Source organism: Xenopus laevis, chromosome 5L (assembly GCF_017654675.1).
Source record: "Xenopus laevis strain J_2021 chromosome 5L, Xenopus_laevis_v10.1, whole genome shotgun sequence".
In the NCBI taxonomy this organism is placed as follows: Eukaryota; Metazoa; Chordata; class Amphibia; order Anura; family Pipidae; genus Xenopus; species Xenopus laevis.
The window spans coordinates 10,389,622-10,409,167 of record NC_054379.1 but is presented as its reverse complement, the minus strand read 5'-3'; the positions used below and the strand labels follow the sequence as shown (position 1 = coordinate 10,409,167).

The 19,546-nt window shown below is 40.6% G+C and overlaps 1 protein-coding gene across 1 annotated transcript in view; it reads right to left on the bottom strand.

The window, feature by feature from the left end:
* LOC121393600 (potassium voltage-gated channel subfamily H member 1) overlaps window positions 1–18,339 on the bottom strand; it is a 185,047-nt gene extending 166,708 nt beyond the window's left edge. Inside the window, exon 1 of the mRNA XM_041562519.1 lies at window positions 18,018–18,339. Coding sequence (XP_041418453.1) covers window positions 18,018–18,090 — 73 coding nt within the window. The 5' untranslated portion in view covers window positions 18,091–18,339. The remainder of the gene's footprint in view (window positions 1–18,017) is intronic.
* Between the last annotated feature and the right edge of the window lie 1,207 nt (window positions 18,340–19,546).

The window sequence follows — 19,546 nt, the reverse complement described above, 5'->3', positions numbered from 1 at the left end:
ACAAACCTAATCCTGGTTCTGCCAGTCCTAATGTATTGGGCAACCCATAACCACCCTTCATTGACACCCATGCACGTATGGCTTATCTTGGAAAGACAAAAAAATAATTATCGGCTGCTAAGAGTGCATAACACACACAGACTGAAATAATGCATTAAAAGACAATGGGGGTCATTTGTCAACACTGGGAAAAATTGTCCATGGGCAGTTACCTATGGCAACCAATCAAATTGCTGCATTCATTGTTCTACCTGCAGCTGCCCCCAAAAAAGCCAAGCACTGATTGGTTACTGCCCACAGGCAACTTTGCCCAGTGTTGATTTATGAGCCCCAATCAGTTTGCGCCAGGTCTTACAACATGTAGCATCCAATGTCATATATCGTTTTAAACAGGTGACCAGTAAAGGGCTGATTCATTGCTATGGCATCCTAAACTCCGTGCACACTTTGTTCATGGTATTACATTCCACCGATATCTTCTTACTGTTCCTTCTGCAAATGGCTCTGGTAACATTTGAATTATAAAAGTTATAAATCCCAAAAATGACAATATAATCTGATGGTATAGATATTGTATTGTATATTGTGTTAATAGATCTTGATATGCATTCAGTTATGATTTAGATGCATAATGCAGTAAAGATTTGTCTGTTTTATTAATTGTTATACATCTGCTGTTACAGTGATTCACAGAGAAACGTAATAGATATCCCCCCGGTGTCTGGCTGCGCCCCACAGAGGCCTAATCTAGCGAGAGGCTCAATCAATCTTGTAGAGAAATAAGCTGCATGGAGGCTGTGGAACTGAAAATCACAATAAGATCTTTAGATTCCAGTTCATAAAGTGTTTTATTGAAAGGAGAGTGCACCAGACATTATCTTATAGATCAGTGAGACTCCAGACAATACATTAGACAGGTCAAAGAAAGAGAGCTGGGCGGCGAGAAGATTGCTCTGTTCCTCCCAGCTATCCAACTGTGACCAGATAAAGGTATCATTAGGAGTCTCATTGATCCTCAGCTTCAGAAATAACTAAGTAATACAGGGATGTACAAATTGGAGTCACCTTCTGTTACAAAAGGAGAACTCCCAGAAAACCCTGACAGCCTTAATACAGATGGAGCAGCCACGGCATTGATTCAGTGGAAAAGTATGTTATAATTTTTTCTAATTGAGTGTCATGGTGGGACATAGAAAGCTAGCTAGCTCAAAGTCTAAAGGTGGCCATACACAATAAGATCTGCTTGTTTGGCACGGTTCTTAACCCGATATCAGGTTAATCCAATCATTCAGCCCTAGGGCCGATTCGGATTGCAACAAAAGAAATGGGCGCTGATGGGACGAGGACTACATCAACTAGCCGATGTGGTCCTCGTTCTCCAAAACCTGCCCGATCGATATCTGCCTGATTTTTGGCCTGATATCGATCAGGGAGACTCGTTGGAACACCCCTTACACGTGCAGATAAACTGCCGAATTGGTCTAAACGAACAATATCGTGCAGCTTTAACCTGCCTGTGTATGGCCACACTAAGTAAAGTTTGCTCCATCTGTAAATAGATATAAATGTGCATCCTCCACCAGTGAGAGCAAGAATTATGACTAATTCAGCTCTATTATGACTGTTATATCTTACACCCATCCCAGTCCCAAAAGAAACAAATACTGGAGCCTGCAAGCGGTGGTCGGATGGAGCATATCAGTGATTGAAGATGGTCCTCATCCCCTTGCCTTGGCACCAAGTATGGGAAATGATAACGCAACAAACACATACAGAATCTACTGTCCACCCACCACCATCATCTCAAAACACCAGTAAACTCAGTTTAATTGTGAGAACAAAGTACAAGTACAAAGTAACAATAAGGCCTTGGCATTTTGCTACCGGATTAATGTTTTTTAGGGTGAATATAACACTCCCCCACCCTTATAATTAGGAACACTACATCCATCCTGATGTATCTGCAAGGATATCCATCAGTTCCTACGACAGCCAGAGGACCCAAGGTTAGACACCCATGTTTTACATGGTTAAGTATGGGGCCACACATTTTTTTAGCATTTCTGTGAACTCCCCTCCCTTTTTTTGTAAGACAGGCCTTGTATAGAGCTCCTCTTTAATCTCAAATGCAGCATTACAGACTAAATTGATGTCTATAGATAGAAAATACAGTAAAAAGTTGTTTCTCTATGGGATAATGTTCTCTCTCTAAGGTGCATGGTCATCATTAGTTATGCCACCATTCATAATGGAATGCACAAAAAATTCACCGTTGACTTGCAACAATTCCACTGATCTTCAAATACAGTTTTTAAAAAGTGATCTTTTGGCTATAGAACTCACAATTACCTAGAAGGACAGTAGTTGCCAAGCCCTTCTATGCAGAAGCGAGATGCGTTCTTGGCCCCTATCAATAAACTGTACATTTGGCAGTAGGGTTGGAAGGTTCCTGGGATCTAAGTATATCATTAGACAGCAATGTTTGGCAGGTCTCCAGTCCTCTAAAAACGCCAATATTGAAAGCCTTGAAATATTTCTCTAAATGTACCGGCAAGTACAAGGACATCGCTCTTTATTATTTGCACAGAACAGGACTTTATATTATTCATTCTTTTCATTCGGTATTATAAATGTTGTATATATATATATATATATATATATATATATATATATATATATATATATATAGTTAATATTTTTGCAGCGATCTATTAACCCTTAGTGCTAAGCAACAGGACACATGGATAGAATATAATAAGTGATTTACTCTGCAGCACTATGTATTGTTGTAAATAGACGACTAAAAGAAATGATCCACAGACACAAACACAGAGACAAATCATGAAATGGGGCATCAAATCAAATTGTGTGCTTCATCTCTGACCTTAGTTAACCCAACGGCATCGAGCTAAGAGAATCTCAAGAGCAGAAACAAAGGAGCAGAGGAGAGCAACAGATGACAAGTACTTTGAACACAGACAGCCAGACAGTAGTGAATATCTGAACTCTCTGGAGTTCAAACTATCCAAGCTAGACTAGAGTAGCCATGGATATAGATGTCAGATTTGTTTTTTTGTTATATTCCATATTTTCTTCTTACATATTAGATGTATTCCTGTAGCTGAGTAGACTCTGTCTGCATTTGTGTTTTTCAATCCTGATAGGTAGATGGATAGATAGACCCAAAGGTGCTTCCTGGATATATGAAAGTCTTTTGATGAAATGGCTGCATTCACTGGCTTTTGGAGAGGAGACAAACTATGCCCCTTGGGGTGGACACAAGCAATACTCCTTGGGTGTAGACACAAGCAATGTTCCTTGGGATGGACACAAGCAAACTTCTTGGGGGTGGACATAAGGTATGCTCCTTAAAGTGGACACAAGCATAGTAACATAGTAAGTTAGGTTGAAAAAAGACACACGTCCATCAAGTTCAAACTTTTAACTTTTTTTTTTAACCTGCCTAACCTGCTAGTTGATCCAGAGGAAGGCAAAAAATCCCATCTGAAGCCTCTCCAATTTGCCTCAGAGGGGGAAGCAATGCTCTTTTGGGGAGACACAAGCAATGTTCCTTGGGGGTGGACACAAGCAATACTCCTTGGTGTAGACACAAGCAATGTTCCTTGGGAGTGGACACAAGCAATAAGTCTTGGGGTAAACACAAGCAATGTCCCCTGGGATGGACACAAGCAATGCTCCTTAAGGTGGACTCAAGCAATGCTCCTTAAGGCAGACAGAAGCAATGCTCTTTGGGGGTGCACACAAGCAATGCTCCTTGCGGATGGACACAAGCAATGCTCCTTGGAGGTGGATACAAGCAATGCTGCTTGGGGCTGGACACAAGCAATGCTCCTTGGAGGTGGACACAAGCAATGCTCCTTGGGGGTGGACACAAGCAATGTTCTTTGGGGGTGGACATAATTAATGCTCCTTGAGGTGGACTCAAGCAATACTCCTTGGGGGTGGACACAAGCAATTCTCTTTGGGGTAGACACAAGTAATGCTCCTTGGAGGTGGACACAAGCATAGCTCTTTGGGGGTGGACATAATTAATGCTCCTTGGGTTGGACACAAGCAATACTTCTTGGAGGTGGACACGTGCATGCTAATTGGGGGTGGACATAAGCAATGCTGATTGGGGTAGACACAAGCAATGCTCCTTGGGGGTGGACATAATTAATGCTCCTTGAGGTGGACTCAAGCAATACTCCTTGGGGGTGGACACATGCATGCTCCTTGGGGGTGGAAAACATCAATGCATCTGTCTTGCTGTACACAAGCCTAAAGCATAGCAAAGCCCTACCACATGAAGACGCCTGTTGTCTAAGGAGAAAGGCTTATGGGGAGATGGGACTCAATTCCAATAAACACCAAGAAGGGGCCTTTGCCCAGGGCTCACCTTAGTGGGCCCCATTGTCCTCTCCTGCTCTATAAGGTAGCTGGATAATTCTAAATCTTTAGCGTACAATCTACTACAGTCTGCTGTATGTTATCTGGAAGCTTAAAGATATTGCTCAGTCATATATCGACTGCTCAGGGCAGGTATGCCTGTACACCCTGGAGCTTACACTTAAACTCGGAGCTCCATGCGCATTAAAAGGAGCACGTCATTGTCCATCATTATACTTAAAGATTGTAAATGAGCCCTCACATTTGTTAAAAGTGGATGTGATACATTTTTCTTTGCACAAATAAACTTTATATTCTCTTACAACCTGTAAAGACAAAGCATTTTGTAATCGTTGCCCCCCCAAGAATATATCCATATAACATGGTGATTTTGGTAGATCCAGCTCTGGAGTAGCTTGAAGACTATGGAGTCGACTTCCCTGACTACAAGGATTTTATTGAAGCAGATTTTGTTTTTATTTTTAAAAGTTGTTGCCTTTTGAAGCATTTGACAGCAGCGCCTTCCTGTTTCTGATTTAGATTTACCAGCATATCCCATGGGCAATGGGCATCAGGGGTTCTCAAATCTGAAAATACAGGGACAGCAATGCGCAGAGACCGGTCTCCTCGCAGCCACATATGTTAATCTTGTTCTGATTTCACAGAGACAAAAGCCCGTTTGATCTGTTCTCTCTAGTTTGTATTAAAGGGCAACTGCGCTTTTTTTAAAAAACCCTTTGTATAATGGAAAACGATATAAAAGTTTTTATTGTGGTTTATCCGTATAACCTCTCATAGCTCTCCTGTTGTATTGTAATCCACATACAAGAAGGATTAGTGCCAGTTCATAACAAAGAATTGTTGTGCAAGTTTGCTTATTGATGCATGGGAACCCTGTAACTGCCACCTCCCTAAATGTGGCAGTAATTCCAGAGTTCCAACAGCAGGCTGAGTCAACAGAATAACAAACTTATGACGCCATCGCCTCTATGAAGATTTTAGCTCCCAATTAAAGAACTCTCATACAATTGCATTAATTTTAAAGGGATCCTGTCATCGGAAAACATGTTTTTTTCAAAAATGAATCAGTTAATAGTGCTACTCCAGCAGAATTCTGCACTGAAATCCATTTCTCAAAAGAGTAAATAGATTTTTTTATATTCAATTTTGAAATCTGACATCTGGAGCAGCACTATTAACTGATTTATTTTGAAAAAAATTTTTTTTCCCATGACAGTATCCCTTTAACGTTTCGGTAGTGATGAGCGAATAAATTTGCCTTGTGCGAACTCGCTGTGAATTTCCGTGTTTCGCTGCCAGCGAAAAAATTGGCAACATTTATTGCCGTACGTCAACACTATTTGGATACCCATTGACTTTAACGCCAATTTTCGAGTTTCAAATTTTTTTCGCCATTTCACTAATTTCATGGGAATTTTGGTAATTTTCCGTGAGAAATTCGCCCAGCGCTGCGTATCAGATACAATTCCAGCAAAAGCCTTTTTCTAATGAAAGGCCATTGAAATTGTGGGGGAAAACTCTGCATTGTGGGTAAACCACATGGGGATTTACATGTAAAATTGCATTTTTCACACTGCACTTTATTGTAAATAAGCTGTATGGTCATATAGCAACAGGAGTGTGGCCAGTTGGAAATAGCCAACCCCAATGTTCGCTCTTAGACCATGTAGAGAGCTACAGATGGAACAATGGCATTCCCAAATGATTTCCTAGGATATCCCACAGAGTTCTAATTAATAAGATAGATTCATAGGGGTCAATTTGATTGATAATGATAAATATCTCAAAATAATTCTAAGGTGTGTTAAAAAAACAAACCCATGCACTGTCAAACCTTTTCAAAATTCTGAAATACCCCCAAAAATCACATGGGTTTGCCAGTCCACTCAATATGTACCTCAAAACCAAATCAGAAGAGGTATTGTCCTGTACTAAGAACAATGAAACAGAGGCAGGACTGGATGTAGGAATAAGCAGCAGATGTCTCTTTTATGCATTTCAGTGAAAGAACTCTCACAATTGCCTTTTTCCACAAGATCTCATTCCCGAGTATAAGGGAGGATGATAGTTATTGCTAAAATTATAGTTACTGCCAAAAGTAATTAGTAGTTGCCAGTAATTACAAGCAACAACGCAAATTCTATTCATTGTACAAATTTGTGAATAATGGTAGATGTCCTTCTTACAAACCCAAGCTGCTTGGGGGTTGGTTTCAATGTCAAGAAAAAACCTAACTGTCAGGCATTCTTTTAAAAGTCAAAGAAGAGTTGAAGGATTTTGATTTGGCTCCCCAAGTCTCAGATTGGACCCCATTTATATTCACTGGGAAGAACCTTGGTAAGAATGAAATTACACTGTAATAAACGATAGATTCCAAAAATCCACCATAGCAGAAGACTTTTAGTTACTGCTTGTCCCACACAGTGTATTGCACTCTATCTTCTGGGACCCTAATAGGGCCTACTGACCAGATTACCAAAAGTAATTAGATGTTGCCAGTAATTACAAGCAACAACCCAAATTCTATTGATTGTAGAAATTTGTGAACAATGGTAGATGTCCTTCTTACAAACTCAAGCTGCTTGGGGGTTGGTTTCAATGTTAAGAAACTACCTAACTGTCAGGCATTCTTTTAAGAGTCAAAGAAGAGTTGAATGATTTTGATCTCAGAATGGACCCCAAATCTCAGAATGGACCCCATTCATATTCACTGGTAAGAACGAAATGACATTGTTATATAGATAGTTTCCCAAAATCCACCATAGCAGAAGACTTTCAGTTACTGCTTGTCCCACACATTTCAGTGTATTGCACTCTATCTTCTGGCACCATAATAGAGGCTACTGACCAGGGTCCTGCGTATAACTGGGACCTGCAGGGTAGGGTAGGGAGTTTCTAGAAGGTAGACTAGGACAGGATGGCAAGAGAAACATCAGAGTTTCCCAGCTGGCACTTGTTGGCATTATATCCTGTATTTCATTTCAGCAGTATAACATGCAGTATTTCATTCTTCATGAACAGAAGGGAACTATAAATCTGAGCCAATTCAAGATTTCTTATGTGTATATTCAAAACAGCTGTTGACCTTGTCTCACAAAATCCAGAGCTATGATACCAGTGACTCACTCGGCAGCCTTTCTCCTTCCAAACACTAGAGGACACCTGCTGTTCAGGACCATCAGCAAAAAAAAAAATCACAAACATAATCAATTCTCCATATGTGAACCTTCAATATAAAATCAGGAGTAGTCGTGCTTGCTATGCTTAGAGTTATAGCTGAACAACAGGTCAACAGAAGGATTTAGCAAGCATAATAATGCAGCTGGGGGGCAAGATCCAGCTCATTTCATTTGGCTGTATTTTAAGCCTTTTTGTACAATCATTTCTTTATGACCATTATTCTCCCTTATAATGTGTTGTAGGCCAAGTGCACTATTGCCCAAGAAATGAGGATAAACAAATTGCAGTGATCCTCATGTTCAACTTGGTGGCCAACAAAGCAATGAAAATAAAAAGAACATTGATGGTATTGTTTTTTCAAAGTAGACCATGAGATCAGGGGTGCTTGGCAATCTATTGAACCTGCTTAATGAAATGAAGAAGATGTAGCAGCTAATAATCTCCAAATAGTATATTGGCCTTAGGCTATGCATTACAGTCCCAACAGTGGGTCAAGTACATGCAGTGCAGGGGTGGTAGAGGCCAGTCAGTGTGTAATAGAGTGTAGAAAGGTTCTGGCTTAATATTGAGCTTTTTCTAAAACCAACACCTCCCATTCCTTTCTAACCTTCCTACATGCCCTCATAACAGCACTTCTGGTTTATCTGATGGGTGATGACTAGAAAGTTTGGTTGCAGGTAAAGCTGGTGGAGCTTTGGTGCAAGACCATTGTAGGTAGAAGGTCCACTAAGTGAGGCTCAAAAAGGTCTCTAGTATATGGGGATTGATTGAAGTCAGATGTACATATTCAAGTTTCCCATTGCTCCTAATAGAAGGGAGTCAGAGGTACTGTAGAAACATGGAGTCTCTTTTCACTGACCCAGCTCCATTTACTGGTTTACACTTTATACAGAGGGAGAAGACATTATTTTCTAAGCCTTGAATAGAACGTGGCATAAATACCCTTTGAAAAAATTATACTTTTTAGTACACAAATATAGAACAATGTTGAGTTTGTATGGCTGCAGGTTATACTCAGATGTGCAACTATAAATATTTATTGGGTTACTAGTGATTTGCTCCAGTTTTGTCTGTGATGCTAATTATGGAACATGCTGACAATTGTATCCCCATAAATCTTCTATTGCTTGCATATGTGTCAATACTGACCCTCAAAGGCACAATTTATTGAATTATTGTTCACATAGTGTATATTCTGGACATTCCCCTTGCCTGATTATGTCACCAATCCAGACTGCTTAAAATATTCTTGGGATATATTTATGAAGAAACAGAATCATGGAGATTCTCCAGAAGCTTTCCATTAGGTCAGCAGTCTTGTTAATGCTACTGGAATTCTCTAGATCTCTCTAATCTGCTGCCATGTTTAGTGCAATGCAGCGTTACATGGATTATTAGTTTAGTTGGATCTCTCTTGGTTTACACTCAATGACAGTTAAAGCTGTAGTGCTTTGGTAATATTTAGATTAATTATATATTAGGAAGATTAACCATTTAATCTCTAAGGTAGCATTAATGGATAACACGTCCCTCGTAAAGTAGCCTCTTGCATAAGAAGAGGAATGAGTGAATAATATTAGCCTGGCCACAATACAGAGCAAATAAACTGATCAAAGCCACTTTAGGTAACAAAACAACAATATGTATTGACCTACAAGTAGCAGATCATTCATTCTGTGCTGGCATATTAATAGAGAGCAAGTTATGAAATTTCACTGACATAAATGTACCACAGATATAAATAAAGCTTAATTATTGCTCACCAGTTTTCAATCTTTGCATAGGAAAGTGAATTAATAACTAATTTTTGCTAACTGGAAGCCCTACTCTTTGTTATTCATATGAGTTAGTTAGGTTGGAAGCCACTAGAGATACTGAAGGAACATGCAAGTTAATGATGTGCGAGTCAGGAAAAAGTCAACCCACACCCAACCCTAACCCGCGATACGATAACCAACACCCAATCCTAATCTGCAATACCTTAACCTGCACCCAACCCTAACCCGCAAAATGTTGTAATTGTAGGACTCGCATCTAACCCGTACCCGTGTCTTCTCACCCTGTACACTACGTGTGTGGGCGCTTCTAGTTCCACGTCAGGGAATCTTTGGGAACAGTGGAGGAGTGTACTTCCCCAGTCTGACCCGCACCCATATTTCAACCAATCCCCCCAACTGGTGACCAACCACTTTTACATTCTACATCACAAGAGGGTGCGTTCAATATGAAGTATAGTGGCTGTATATAAATTATCAATAAAGCACAAGTCTAGAAAACTTGCACAGAAACTGGTGTAGTCAGATGCTCAAGTTATTACTTAATTTAACAAACTACACCACTTTACTTGACTTGTGTAGTTTGCTTTCCATACAATGGCTTTTGCAAAGTCCATTGAAGTGTAAAATGTTGAATTGCTGTAAGCTATTTTATGAAGACCCTTTACATATAATTGTGCTTAGAGTCTTGAGGAAGCAGCAACCCAACAAGCCTTGCGTCCCTTACAGAAAGTACATTTCTTATTGCATTCACAGAAACAGAGCCAGTGTTAGAGTTTCCAACTGGGAACCTTTTGCCGGTGATCTTGCACCGGGCGCACCCAAACGGAAACCCAGGATTACAACAGCACCTGTGTGGTGCCGAAAGCTGAGAGCAGTCAGCGGGTGTACGCGCCGCAACGCGGAGTAAATTAGCAGGGCTGAGCTAGCGGGTCACGGGTTGGAGGGGAAACCGAAGACGGGTCAGTGCCGGACCGAGGTCATACACAGGGATCAAGGATACCGAAGCGTCTAAGCCAAAAGAAGATACCGAAAGCGGAGTCTGATACACAATTGAAACTTTGAATCACTCTAGGAACGGCTTACAAGTAGCAACTTGCGTGCTCCTTTTAACCAATTGTACTGGCAACTGGCCAGCGTAAGTAAGACTATTTAAGGCCTCCCACTGCTGCTGATTGGCCAGTTGTGGCACTTAACTCCCGCACTGCTGGAGAGTCTTTCCTAACAGCCAGAAAGCAAACAAGCAATGGTACCATTAAGAACAAGAACAAAATATAGCAACAGAGGATCTATAGACTCAGTAGGTAGGCATTTACTCTGAAGTGACATGTAAAACAGGAGGAGCATATTCATTCACAAACATACCCACATACAGTATATTCATATAAAGGTACTTTTCATATGGTCCCCTTGAATGGAAAGAGGCATGGCTTCACTGAGTGGGTTTCCAACAAAACGTTTCTCATGACGTGTATATATATATACCTCCAAAGTAGAAACCGCACTCTCAGGGCTTACGAATGTATAAATACTTTTTTTAAAGAAAACTAACGTTTCGGCTGTATCACAAAGGCTGTGATACAGCTGAAACGTTAGTTTTTTTTAATAAAGTAATTATACATTTGTAAGCCCTGAGAGTGCGGTTTCTACTTTGGAGGATTCTGTACAGAATTGGATACAGGCACCCAGGCCAACAAAGAATCTTAAACGTGAATGCTGTGAACGTGGGGAATATTTGTCCTCTAAGAATGAAGTGCATTAGAAAGAAGTGTTCTTACAGGCCGATCTGATTTGGAACTGATTTCCTGAAGGGCCCTGTATTGAACATTATTATTGTAATATCGATGTTGCTGAGTACCCCGTTAAACATTCCTATTTAACACCAATCAGAGGTATTATTTTCACAGCACTGGACTAATCACAGCTAATATATGAATGGTCCTATGAGCACGGCAGGCAATTTGCAAATATAGTTTGTAAATGAGCCCATTAGATCATAATCTGCGTGACAACACCAACCATAATGGCTACCCTCACAAAGCAGCATTGAGCAATTATTTAATGAAGTTCCTTGTGCTCTTACTGTATGTCGGATAGCTATTCCCTCATTAGCAAAAAACAGGGAACTCAGGAATATAATTCTTGCCAGCTGAGATTTTTGCCTTTCCCCAGTACAAATAATGTTAGTTTTACTATCATTAGGCTATGGAAAGTTGCTTTCAGGTAGATAGAAGCCCATATAAAAGAGTAACTAAATACTATAGTAGACATTTTTGCAGCCACACTCATTTGTTATATCCAAAAGCAAAGTGGTGTTTCCTGACAATAATTGTGATCATTTGAGAGATGTAGTTTAATAACTGTGCCAGTTTGGACAATATAAACCACCACGAACACAAGAATGTTCCTATGGCTAGATGAGCCAATAACCCATAAGAACACAAAAATGTTCCTTTGGCTAGATGAGCCAGTCACCAATCACAATAAAATAATATTATTATGGCTGGATGAACCAGCAGCCAATCACAACATAAGAATGTTCCTATTGCTAGGTGAACCAATAAACATTCGTAACACAAGAATGTTCAAATGGCTAGATGAACAAGTAACCAATCATAACACAATAACATTCATGGCTTGACAAGCAAGTATGGGTAGATGAGCCAGCAGCCAATCACAAAATAAGAATGTTCATATTGTTAGATTAACAAGTAACCAATCATAACACAAGAATGCTCCTATGGCACGATGAGCCAATAACCAATGTTCATATGGTTAGATGAACGAGTAACCAATTGTAACAAGAACACAAGAATTTTCATATGACTTGATGAGTCAGTAACTAATCATAATTTATAAATATTCATAGGGCTAGATGAGCCAGTAGCCAATCACAACATAAGTTGTAAAATAGCTTTCAGTTAGTCATCGTCTGTCCACTCTTAAAGTGGTCAGGAAACAGCCTTTGGTGGGTAGTGGTGAATGGATATCTATACACAATAGACCTATTTATTATCTTGGGTACGGCCTTATGAGTTTTCTGCTCTGTACAATTAGTCAAAGGCTACCCTATAGCTTATGACGAAGTGAATGGAGCATGAAGCGCATAGGGACCAACAGAGGTAATATACAAACTACAAAAAAGGAAATACTAAAAGTAAAAATAAAAAAAATCACATTTATTGTCTTGAGTTAAAGAGCATTAGTTCCCCACAAAAAGTCTAATGCATTTCATGCTTACCTAGCACTTAGTCATAGGCAATCACAGTTGGCTCTGTGGCCAACTTTATCAATATGAAACACATAAGGCTGTATCAGATGAGATGTTTCGTCAATAAATAATTCTTTGGTTGGTCTGAGTGGGAATTCCATAAGTGTTTGGCACTCTGCCATAAGAAGCTTTTAACAAGCAATTGGTAAGATAGGAACTGTAGTTCAAAAAGAGCTGGATGGCCACAGCTTCAATGCAAACTAGAGTTTAATCTCAAGATTAAATCCTTGAGAATGACAGCAATGAATCAGTCTATAAACAGACAACAGTAATAACTGCAGTCTCCTTCCCCTCCTTCTGTCCTTGGGGTGAGTGAGGGTGACTGCACTTTCATTGGCTAAATCCAACCTCAGCAAGAGAACAATGCAGCAACTGTTGGCTGGAATGCAAAAAGGTCTAATCGACGTTACTTGGTTGAAATGTACAAAAAGTAAATTAAACTATAAAACATGGTCTATGTTTGATAACATTGTCACATTATAAATGTAATATTTATGGGAAGATGAAAACAAGCCACCAGATTGCATTATGGAAATATGTGGGAAAATCGAAATCATGAGATTTCAGCAACATTTTACAAAAATGTTTCAGGAAACGGCAGCAAAAAATAATAGCCAGCACCAAAGTGGCTGGTTCAATGTGAAAGACAGTAAAAGCCAAATTAACATTTTTTACCACTTATAGGTCACTTCTGTTGTAATGCTGCTGGGTAAAATCATCAGGAATTATTTGCAATTTAAGTAAATTCAAGAGAAAATATAATTCAGTTTAACTGGATGTCACAGCCTTGGCTCAGCCCAAACATATCTCCTTGCACTCAATGCTCAGGTGTAAAGGCAACATTGAGATACATATTTTCCTACTTGGCAGAACTGAATACCGTTTGTTAATTGTAGGCAACCTCTAGATGTCTACAATGCCCAGCATTCTCCCTACCTTTTTACTCATGTAGGGATGATAACAATTGGAGTTTCCCAATCTAAAAAGTGCAAAAGGTGTGGTATTTACCATATTTCCCCACTTTATGTCAGACTGTATCTTTATTTCAAGATTATAAGGACTGCGAATGAAAGTGCCTCTAAACAAAGTTGCCACCAAAAAGCTAATTCTCTTGGAGTTACTGTATGTGACAAGTTTAGCAGCATATTTCAGTTTAATGTGTGTTCTCTTAGCAAACATTGAACCTAACAACTTTATATTAGTATACATAAAGAAACTACTCAATTAACACATTAATTGAGTTTATTCATGGAAGTCACCACCACTAAGACTGCTCTTCTTACAGAGTCAAGTAATCAACAAAACATCCCTATAATCAACCTTCAACTAGAATCTGAATAAACTCAATCTGGAAGGATAATTAAATCTAATAAATCTGACCACCAAACTGGATCTGCCCAATGGTGAAGGTAGTCATGCTTCAAGTTGGAAGAACCATAAAAGAAACCCAGTAATAACTAACCATTGACCTAGGTCAGAGAACATACCTGGTAATAGCTACATTAAGGCAGCTGAAGAAGACATACAGAACATCCAGGATAGAAATACATTCATGGCTACAAAATAAAATATTTAGTAAAGTGGAAAGATTCAAGTTGTCTTAAATACCAAACATGCTAGGGGAATAAAGTTCAATAACCCTGTAGTTTGAAGTAGATGTTATCAGCCATGCTCCATTCCTGAGATATAGATGAGTAAGGGGAGCAGAGTGATCTGAGGCATTATGATGTACACAATATGTACCAAGAGAGACCTCTTTAAATGGAAATGCTCAGTTGGTCAAATTATTTTATCCTAAAATGCCACTTGGGAGCAGAGATGGAGATCTCCCAAGAGCTGGCTTTGCCTCTAAACAGAGTCTGCAGAAAAGTCTTTTGGTGCGTCCATGATTTCCAATTTATCTGTGAAGCATCACTTGGAGCAACACGTGGTGTTCAATAACTGAGGCCATGGGACTGTATGCTGCAACTGAACCTTATTTGGGAAGCAAGGTAGCAAGCATGCTTCAGTGCGATCCCACCTAACCCCTGTCTGGGAGGCAAGGTCTCAATCAGAATTCAGCAGGCTCATCGTAACGATCTGGAACTCGGGATGATAAATCTGCTTCAGTGGAAATCCATTAACTATCTGGGAAGTTGGATAGAAGACTTTCTGCTGAATCACAATTAATTTTCTGGGACCAGCATACATGCTTCAATGGGATTCTATTACCTCTCTGGACGGTTTTTTAGCAAACATGCTTCAATCCAAGACAAGACCAGGGCCCTATAATGCCCAAAGTAACCAAAATTAAGGAGGATCCTTGTAATTACCTGGGACGTTTACAAGCAAGCAGATTCCTAGATTCTTTTTATCTGTATGGAACAGGGTCATGCAATCTTTGAAGTGCTTACATCATCTCCTATATGAAGGAGCTAACAACACCGGAGATCACACCTAACCCAACCACATACAAACACAACCATATATAAACTAACAGAAGGTCCTGTATTCAACTTCCTCACCCCAGATTAGATTGTAATAGGGAAAAAACTTGAAAAACACACACATCATGCCTTATACACACCTAATTAAAAGCTAACGCACAGAAGAAGTGTAAAGTAGCACAGGGCATCATTAATGTCTTCATTAGATCTGAGTCTGTTTACCTTATTTTGCAATCAATTGCCATCTCACACTGTGGGTCATTAAACAAAGAGAGCATAAGTTCCTTAAACATTTGCCACAGGGTTTGGCTTCTCTTGTATTGAAAGGGTTATAACTGAAACTAAACAAATCAATCCCAGGCTGGCAGCATGGAATATCTGAGTCATTTCTTGTGCTGAACCATTTACTCCTGGCCCCTATGTAGAAGGAGAAAGAAGAGTAAAGAGATGGCTTCCTATGTCCTTACCATTGGATCTCCGGACAATGTTCTCCAAAAATGTATTCTGAGGGGCAACCAGCCCTCTACGCCCCCCTGCCACGGTCATGACAGTAATGTCCTGAGCTGGAGACTTTCAGGACAGTGTTAAGCTGAAAAGTACCCAGATTCCTCCTGTTTCTCCTTGTGTGAGGTCCTCATGGTCCTGCCTGGGATTCAGCTTACAACAGCGGAATAAAAGCAGTGACTGTGCAAGTAGTTCTCCCAGTCATCCTCTCCAACACTCCTCATCCACCTCAGTTACTCCTCCTCTGCCTCCACTCATCCCCTTCACACCTCCCAACTACTAGGTCCCCCTGCTCAGCTGAGTCTCCCTGACATGGAAGTCTGAGCTCTCCAGGGTCCTGAAGGAAACATCTCCACGCAACTGTCAGCCGGACAATATAGAATACTGTAGCTTTTCTACTCTAGTCCTAATTCTCTTTGCTGTCATTTTAAATCACAGAGTCTCTAGCCAAGCAGGAACTTTAAATCTTGAACTCCAAGTTCCAGTATCTCACTGACAGCCAAATACTATTGAGGGGTTGTAGTTTAAAGACAGCTCTAGGGCTGCAGTTTGAATAAATCTTTTTATAGATTGCCCAGTGGCTATGGTGAGTCACATAGTAACATGCCCACTGTTGCTTCTTTTTTTTTTTAGGCTGGAAAGAGTTAAAAGAGGAGTGAGCAATTAAAAACTCCCAGTTGCATAGCTGTATCTTACAATGAGTCAGCGGATGTTTTTCCTTAGTATTACTTTCTTTATAAATTGTCAACATGTTCTGTATGGGCTGTTTTTTTCCCCTTACTGGCTGGCTCACCTTGGAGGGGACATTGGATATCCCCCCAGTGCTCGGTCTTTGGCTCTCAGGGGACACTGGGAGTTGCAGTACAATGATTGAGGACCACATGTTAGAAATCCCTGCTTTGTCTTGCTGACCCTTTAACCTTCCCTGATCTTCCTATGCACCATCCCTGCACTGCTGCTGATTGAATTAGGAATGCACCTAACATGCTCTGCATTCTAACCAGCCAGTGCTGCAGTGTAACTCGCTCCGTGTGTCATTGTTACGGAGGATCCTCAGACAAGTGATGCAGATGGAATAAAATACAGTTATAGGGACCCACAGCGGTTCTTCCCTCTGCAATACTAATATAATCCACACTTCCAGCTGCAGTATCCGTATTATACACACTTTCTAAGGCATGTCTGAATTGTTACCCTCCAGGGAGGCTCTGCTATTGGACCACTGTTTATGAGTAATAATAATCATTCTGCATATATTATACAAATCCCTGCTCCCTAATTGTGTATTTTATTCAATTGCCTCGCTATGTATCTCTCATCCCCCTGGATTGAAGCCAATCATAGGACGATGTCAGGTTGCAGCACCCAAAAGCTGCCCATACTGTTCCCCTATATTCTGCTCCTATTATATGTCCAGTATTTCTGTTACACTAGAAAGCAAGGGGTTTAGGGGTGAGAAGTAAAGGGAAATTGCTCTGGACCCCAACTTTAAAGAGGATGCTTTGGGGGGATATGTACAGCACCCATAACATATTGGGGAAGATTCTTGTTTTTGCATACGAATTGAGAATGTCCAGCCTATGTCCCTTTGGTGTTGTTGAACCACAACTTTCAGAAACATGCCGACAGCTGAGCTACAACTCCCAGCATCCCCAGCAGATAAAGGCTTTCAGTGGGTGCTGAGAGTTGCAGTCCAGCTGGCAGGTTGATTTCAAAAGTTGTGGTTCAACAACAGCTTAGGGGATCCTGATTGGACATCCTTAGTTTACTTAACCCCTGCTCCTCATATGGACTTCCCAACATTCTAACACTGACAGCACCCCCCCCCCCCATTCTCTCTCTTTGGCCCTCCAGTTGTATTTCCCACCATCACCTGCCTTTAGGAATAGTTGGACTGTTATAACATTATGTTTGGACCCCCCTACAGCACAGTAAGGAGACAACACATTACTTGCATTGCATTAACACCCCAAGGTCCCCAATCCTACTATACAGTCACTCTCCTTACTTCCCAGTACAACTTTTATATTATACATTTATATTCTCAGAATTTTAGCCCATACATTTCTGCCGAACTCACAAGCACACACTCACTCACGTGTGCGAAACACATGATGCGTGTACAAACCTATCTAAGACCATGTTCTTGTCTCTGTTACTTCTGGGTCTTTATTACCTTCCACCAGTATCTCACACTTTTAAAATAAACAGATGCTCCTTAACTGGTGGCAGCCAGATCCAATGCTCTTTCATAGAAAGGGTTAAACATTGCAAACAGAACAGAGCAAATCCCAGGTGGCACAAGATATTAAACAAGTAGAGCATCCCGGTCCTGTCTTTATCTGCACCATTAACTCCTCGCAGGCTGCTGACTCCTAATGACATTTGATTTAGCTTTGTGCTCGACAGAGGGAGAAAGAAGAGTAAAGAGACGGCTTCCTGGGTCCTTACCATTAGATCTCCGGACAATGTTCTCCAAAAATGTATTTTGGGGAGCGACCAGCCCTCTCCGACCCCCTGCCATGGTCAGGCTGGTACTGTCCTGAGCTGGAGGGGTTTCAGGACTGCGGGGAGATGGAAAGCACCCGGATTCCTCTGGTTTCTCTCTGCGAGGTCCTCATGGTCCTGCCTGGGATTCAGGTTACAATCGCAGGAGAAGAATTGGTGGCTGACAAGCGGCTCTCCCAGTCATCCTCTCCAACACTCTCATCCAGTTCCTCCTCCTCTGCCCCCACTCGTCCCTTTCCCACCTCCCACCTGCTAGGTTCCCCTGCTCAGCTGAGTCTCCCTCATATTGGGTATGTGCAGAGCTGAGCTCTCCAGGGTCCTGAAGGAAACATTTCCATGCAACTGTCATTCAGTCGGCAGATGAAAACTGCTCTTGGCTTGAGAAGGATTTCTGTGGCTTCCGCACTCCCCCTCCTATCTCACTCTGCCTTTTCTTTTTTTAAACACTTGTTCAGATGGTCTATTGGTACTGTTCCCCCAAGCCTCTTGCAAATAGGAAATAGTACATCCTAGTGCCCATAATTTTACAACCAGTCAGCGGGTCTCCACTGGGGTCCCCCACAAGAAAGCTCTAATTCAAACCTGATGACGCAATAACCCAGTCATCTCCCTTGATCCAACTACAACGTCCAGCATCCTCTCTGCTTTACCGTCTAGTCTTGCTGACACTTTCACCATCCTATATACAATCCATACTCCTGATTTTGATTAGGAATGTGTCTAACATGCTCCGCATTCTAACCAGGCATCGCTGCAGTAGAGCTCATTCTGTGCTTCATCGTCACAGACGCTTTACAGACAAGGGATACAGATGTGCAATGGGCAATAATGGGACAAGCCTTGTCTTTTCCTTAGGGGGAAGTGAAGAAAATATGATCCCTAATCACATCTCATCCATTCCACAGGCGGAAGCACAGAAATCATTCTATATACGGAAATGCGGTTTTGTGCAAACTTGAGCCTCAAAATTATTTTAGAATTTTTGCCCCTAAAAAGAATAAAATGGTAATGGCTGGACCTGGAGTTTCCTATATGAGGGATCTTTCCAAAATTTGGATCTGCATACCTTGAAAAAAATGTAAAATGTTAATGAATCCAATAGGGAATGTTCTGCCTCCAATAAGGATTAATTATATTGCCATTAGGATCAAGTACAGGCTACTGTTTTATTATTACACGAAAATGTTTTTTAACATTTTAAATATTTGGTTATAATGGAGTCTATGGGAGATGGCCTTCCTGTAATTCGAAGCCTTCTGGATAATGGGTTTCTGGATAATGTATACCATACCTGTAGTAAGAAATTATATTGTATGTGATTAGTGCCTATCACACACACTTAAATCCATATAAAACACAAAAGCCATGAATATCTTTAATGTAAATGTAAATGATATCCTTATAAACAGTGAGTTCTGATGTTATCAGTTATAAATGGTGAGTTCTGATGTAATTTCTGTCACATGACTCAC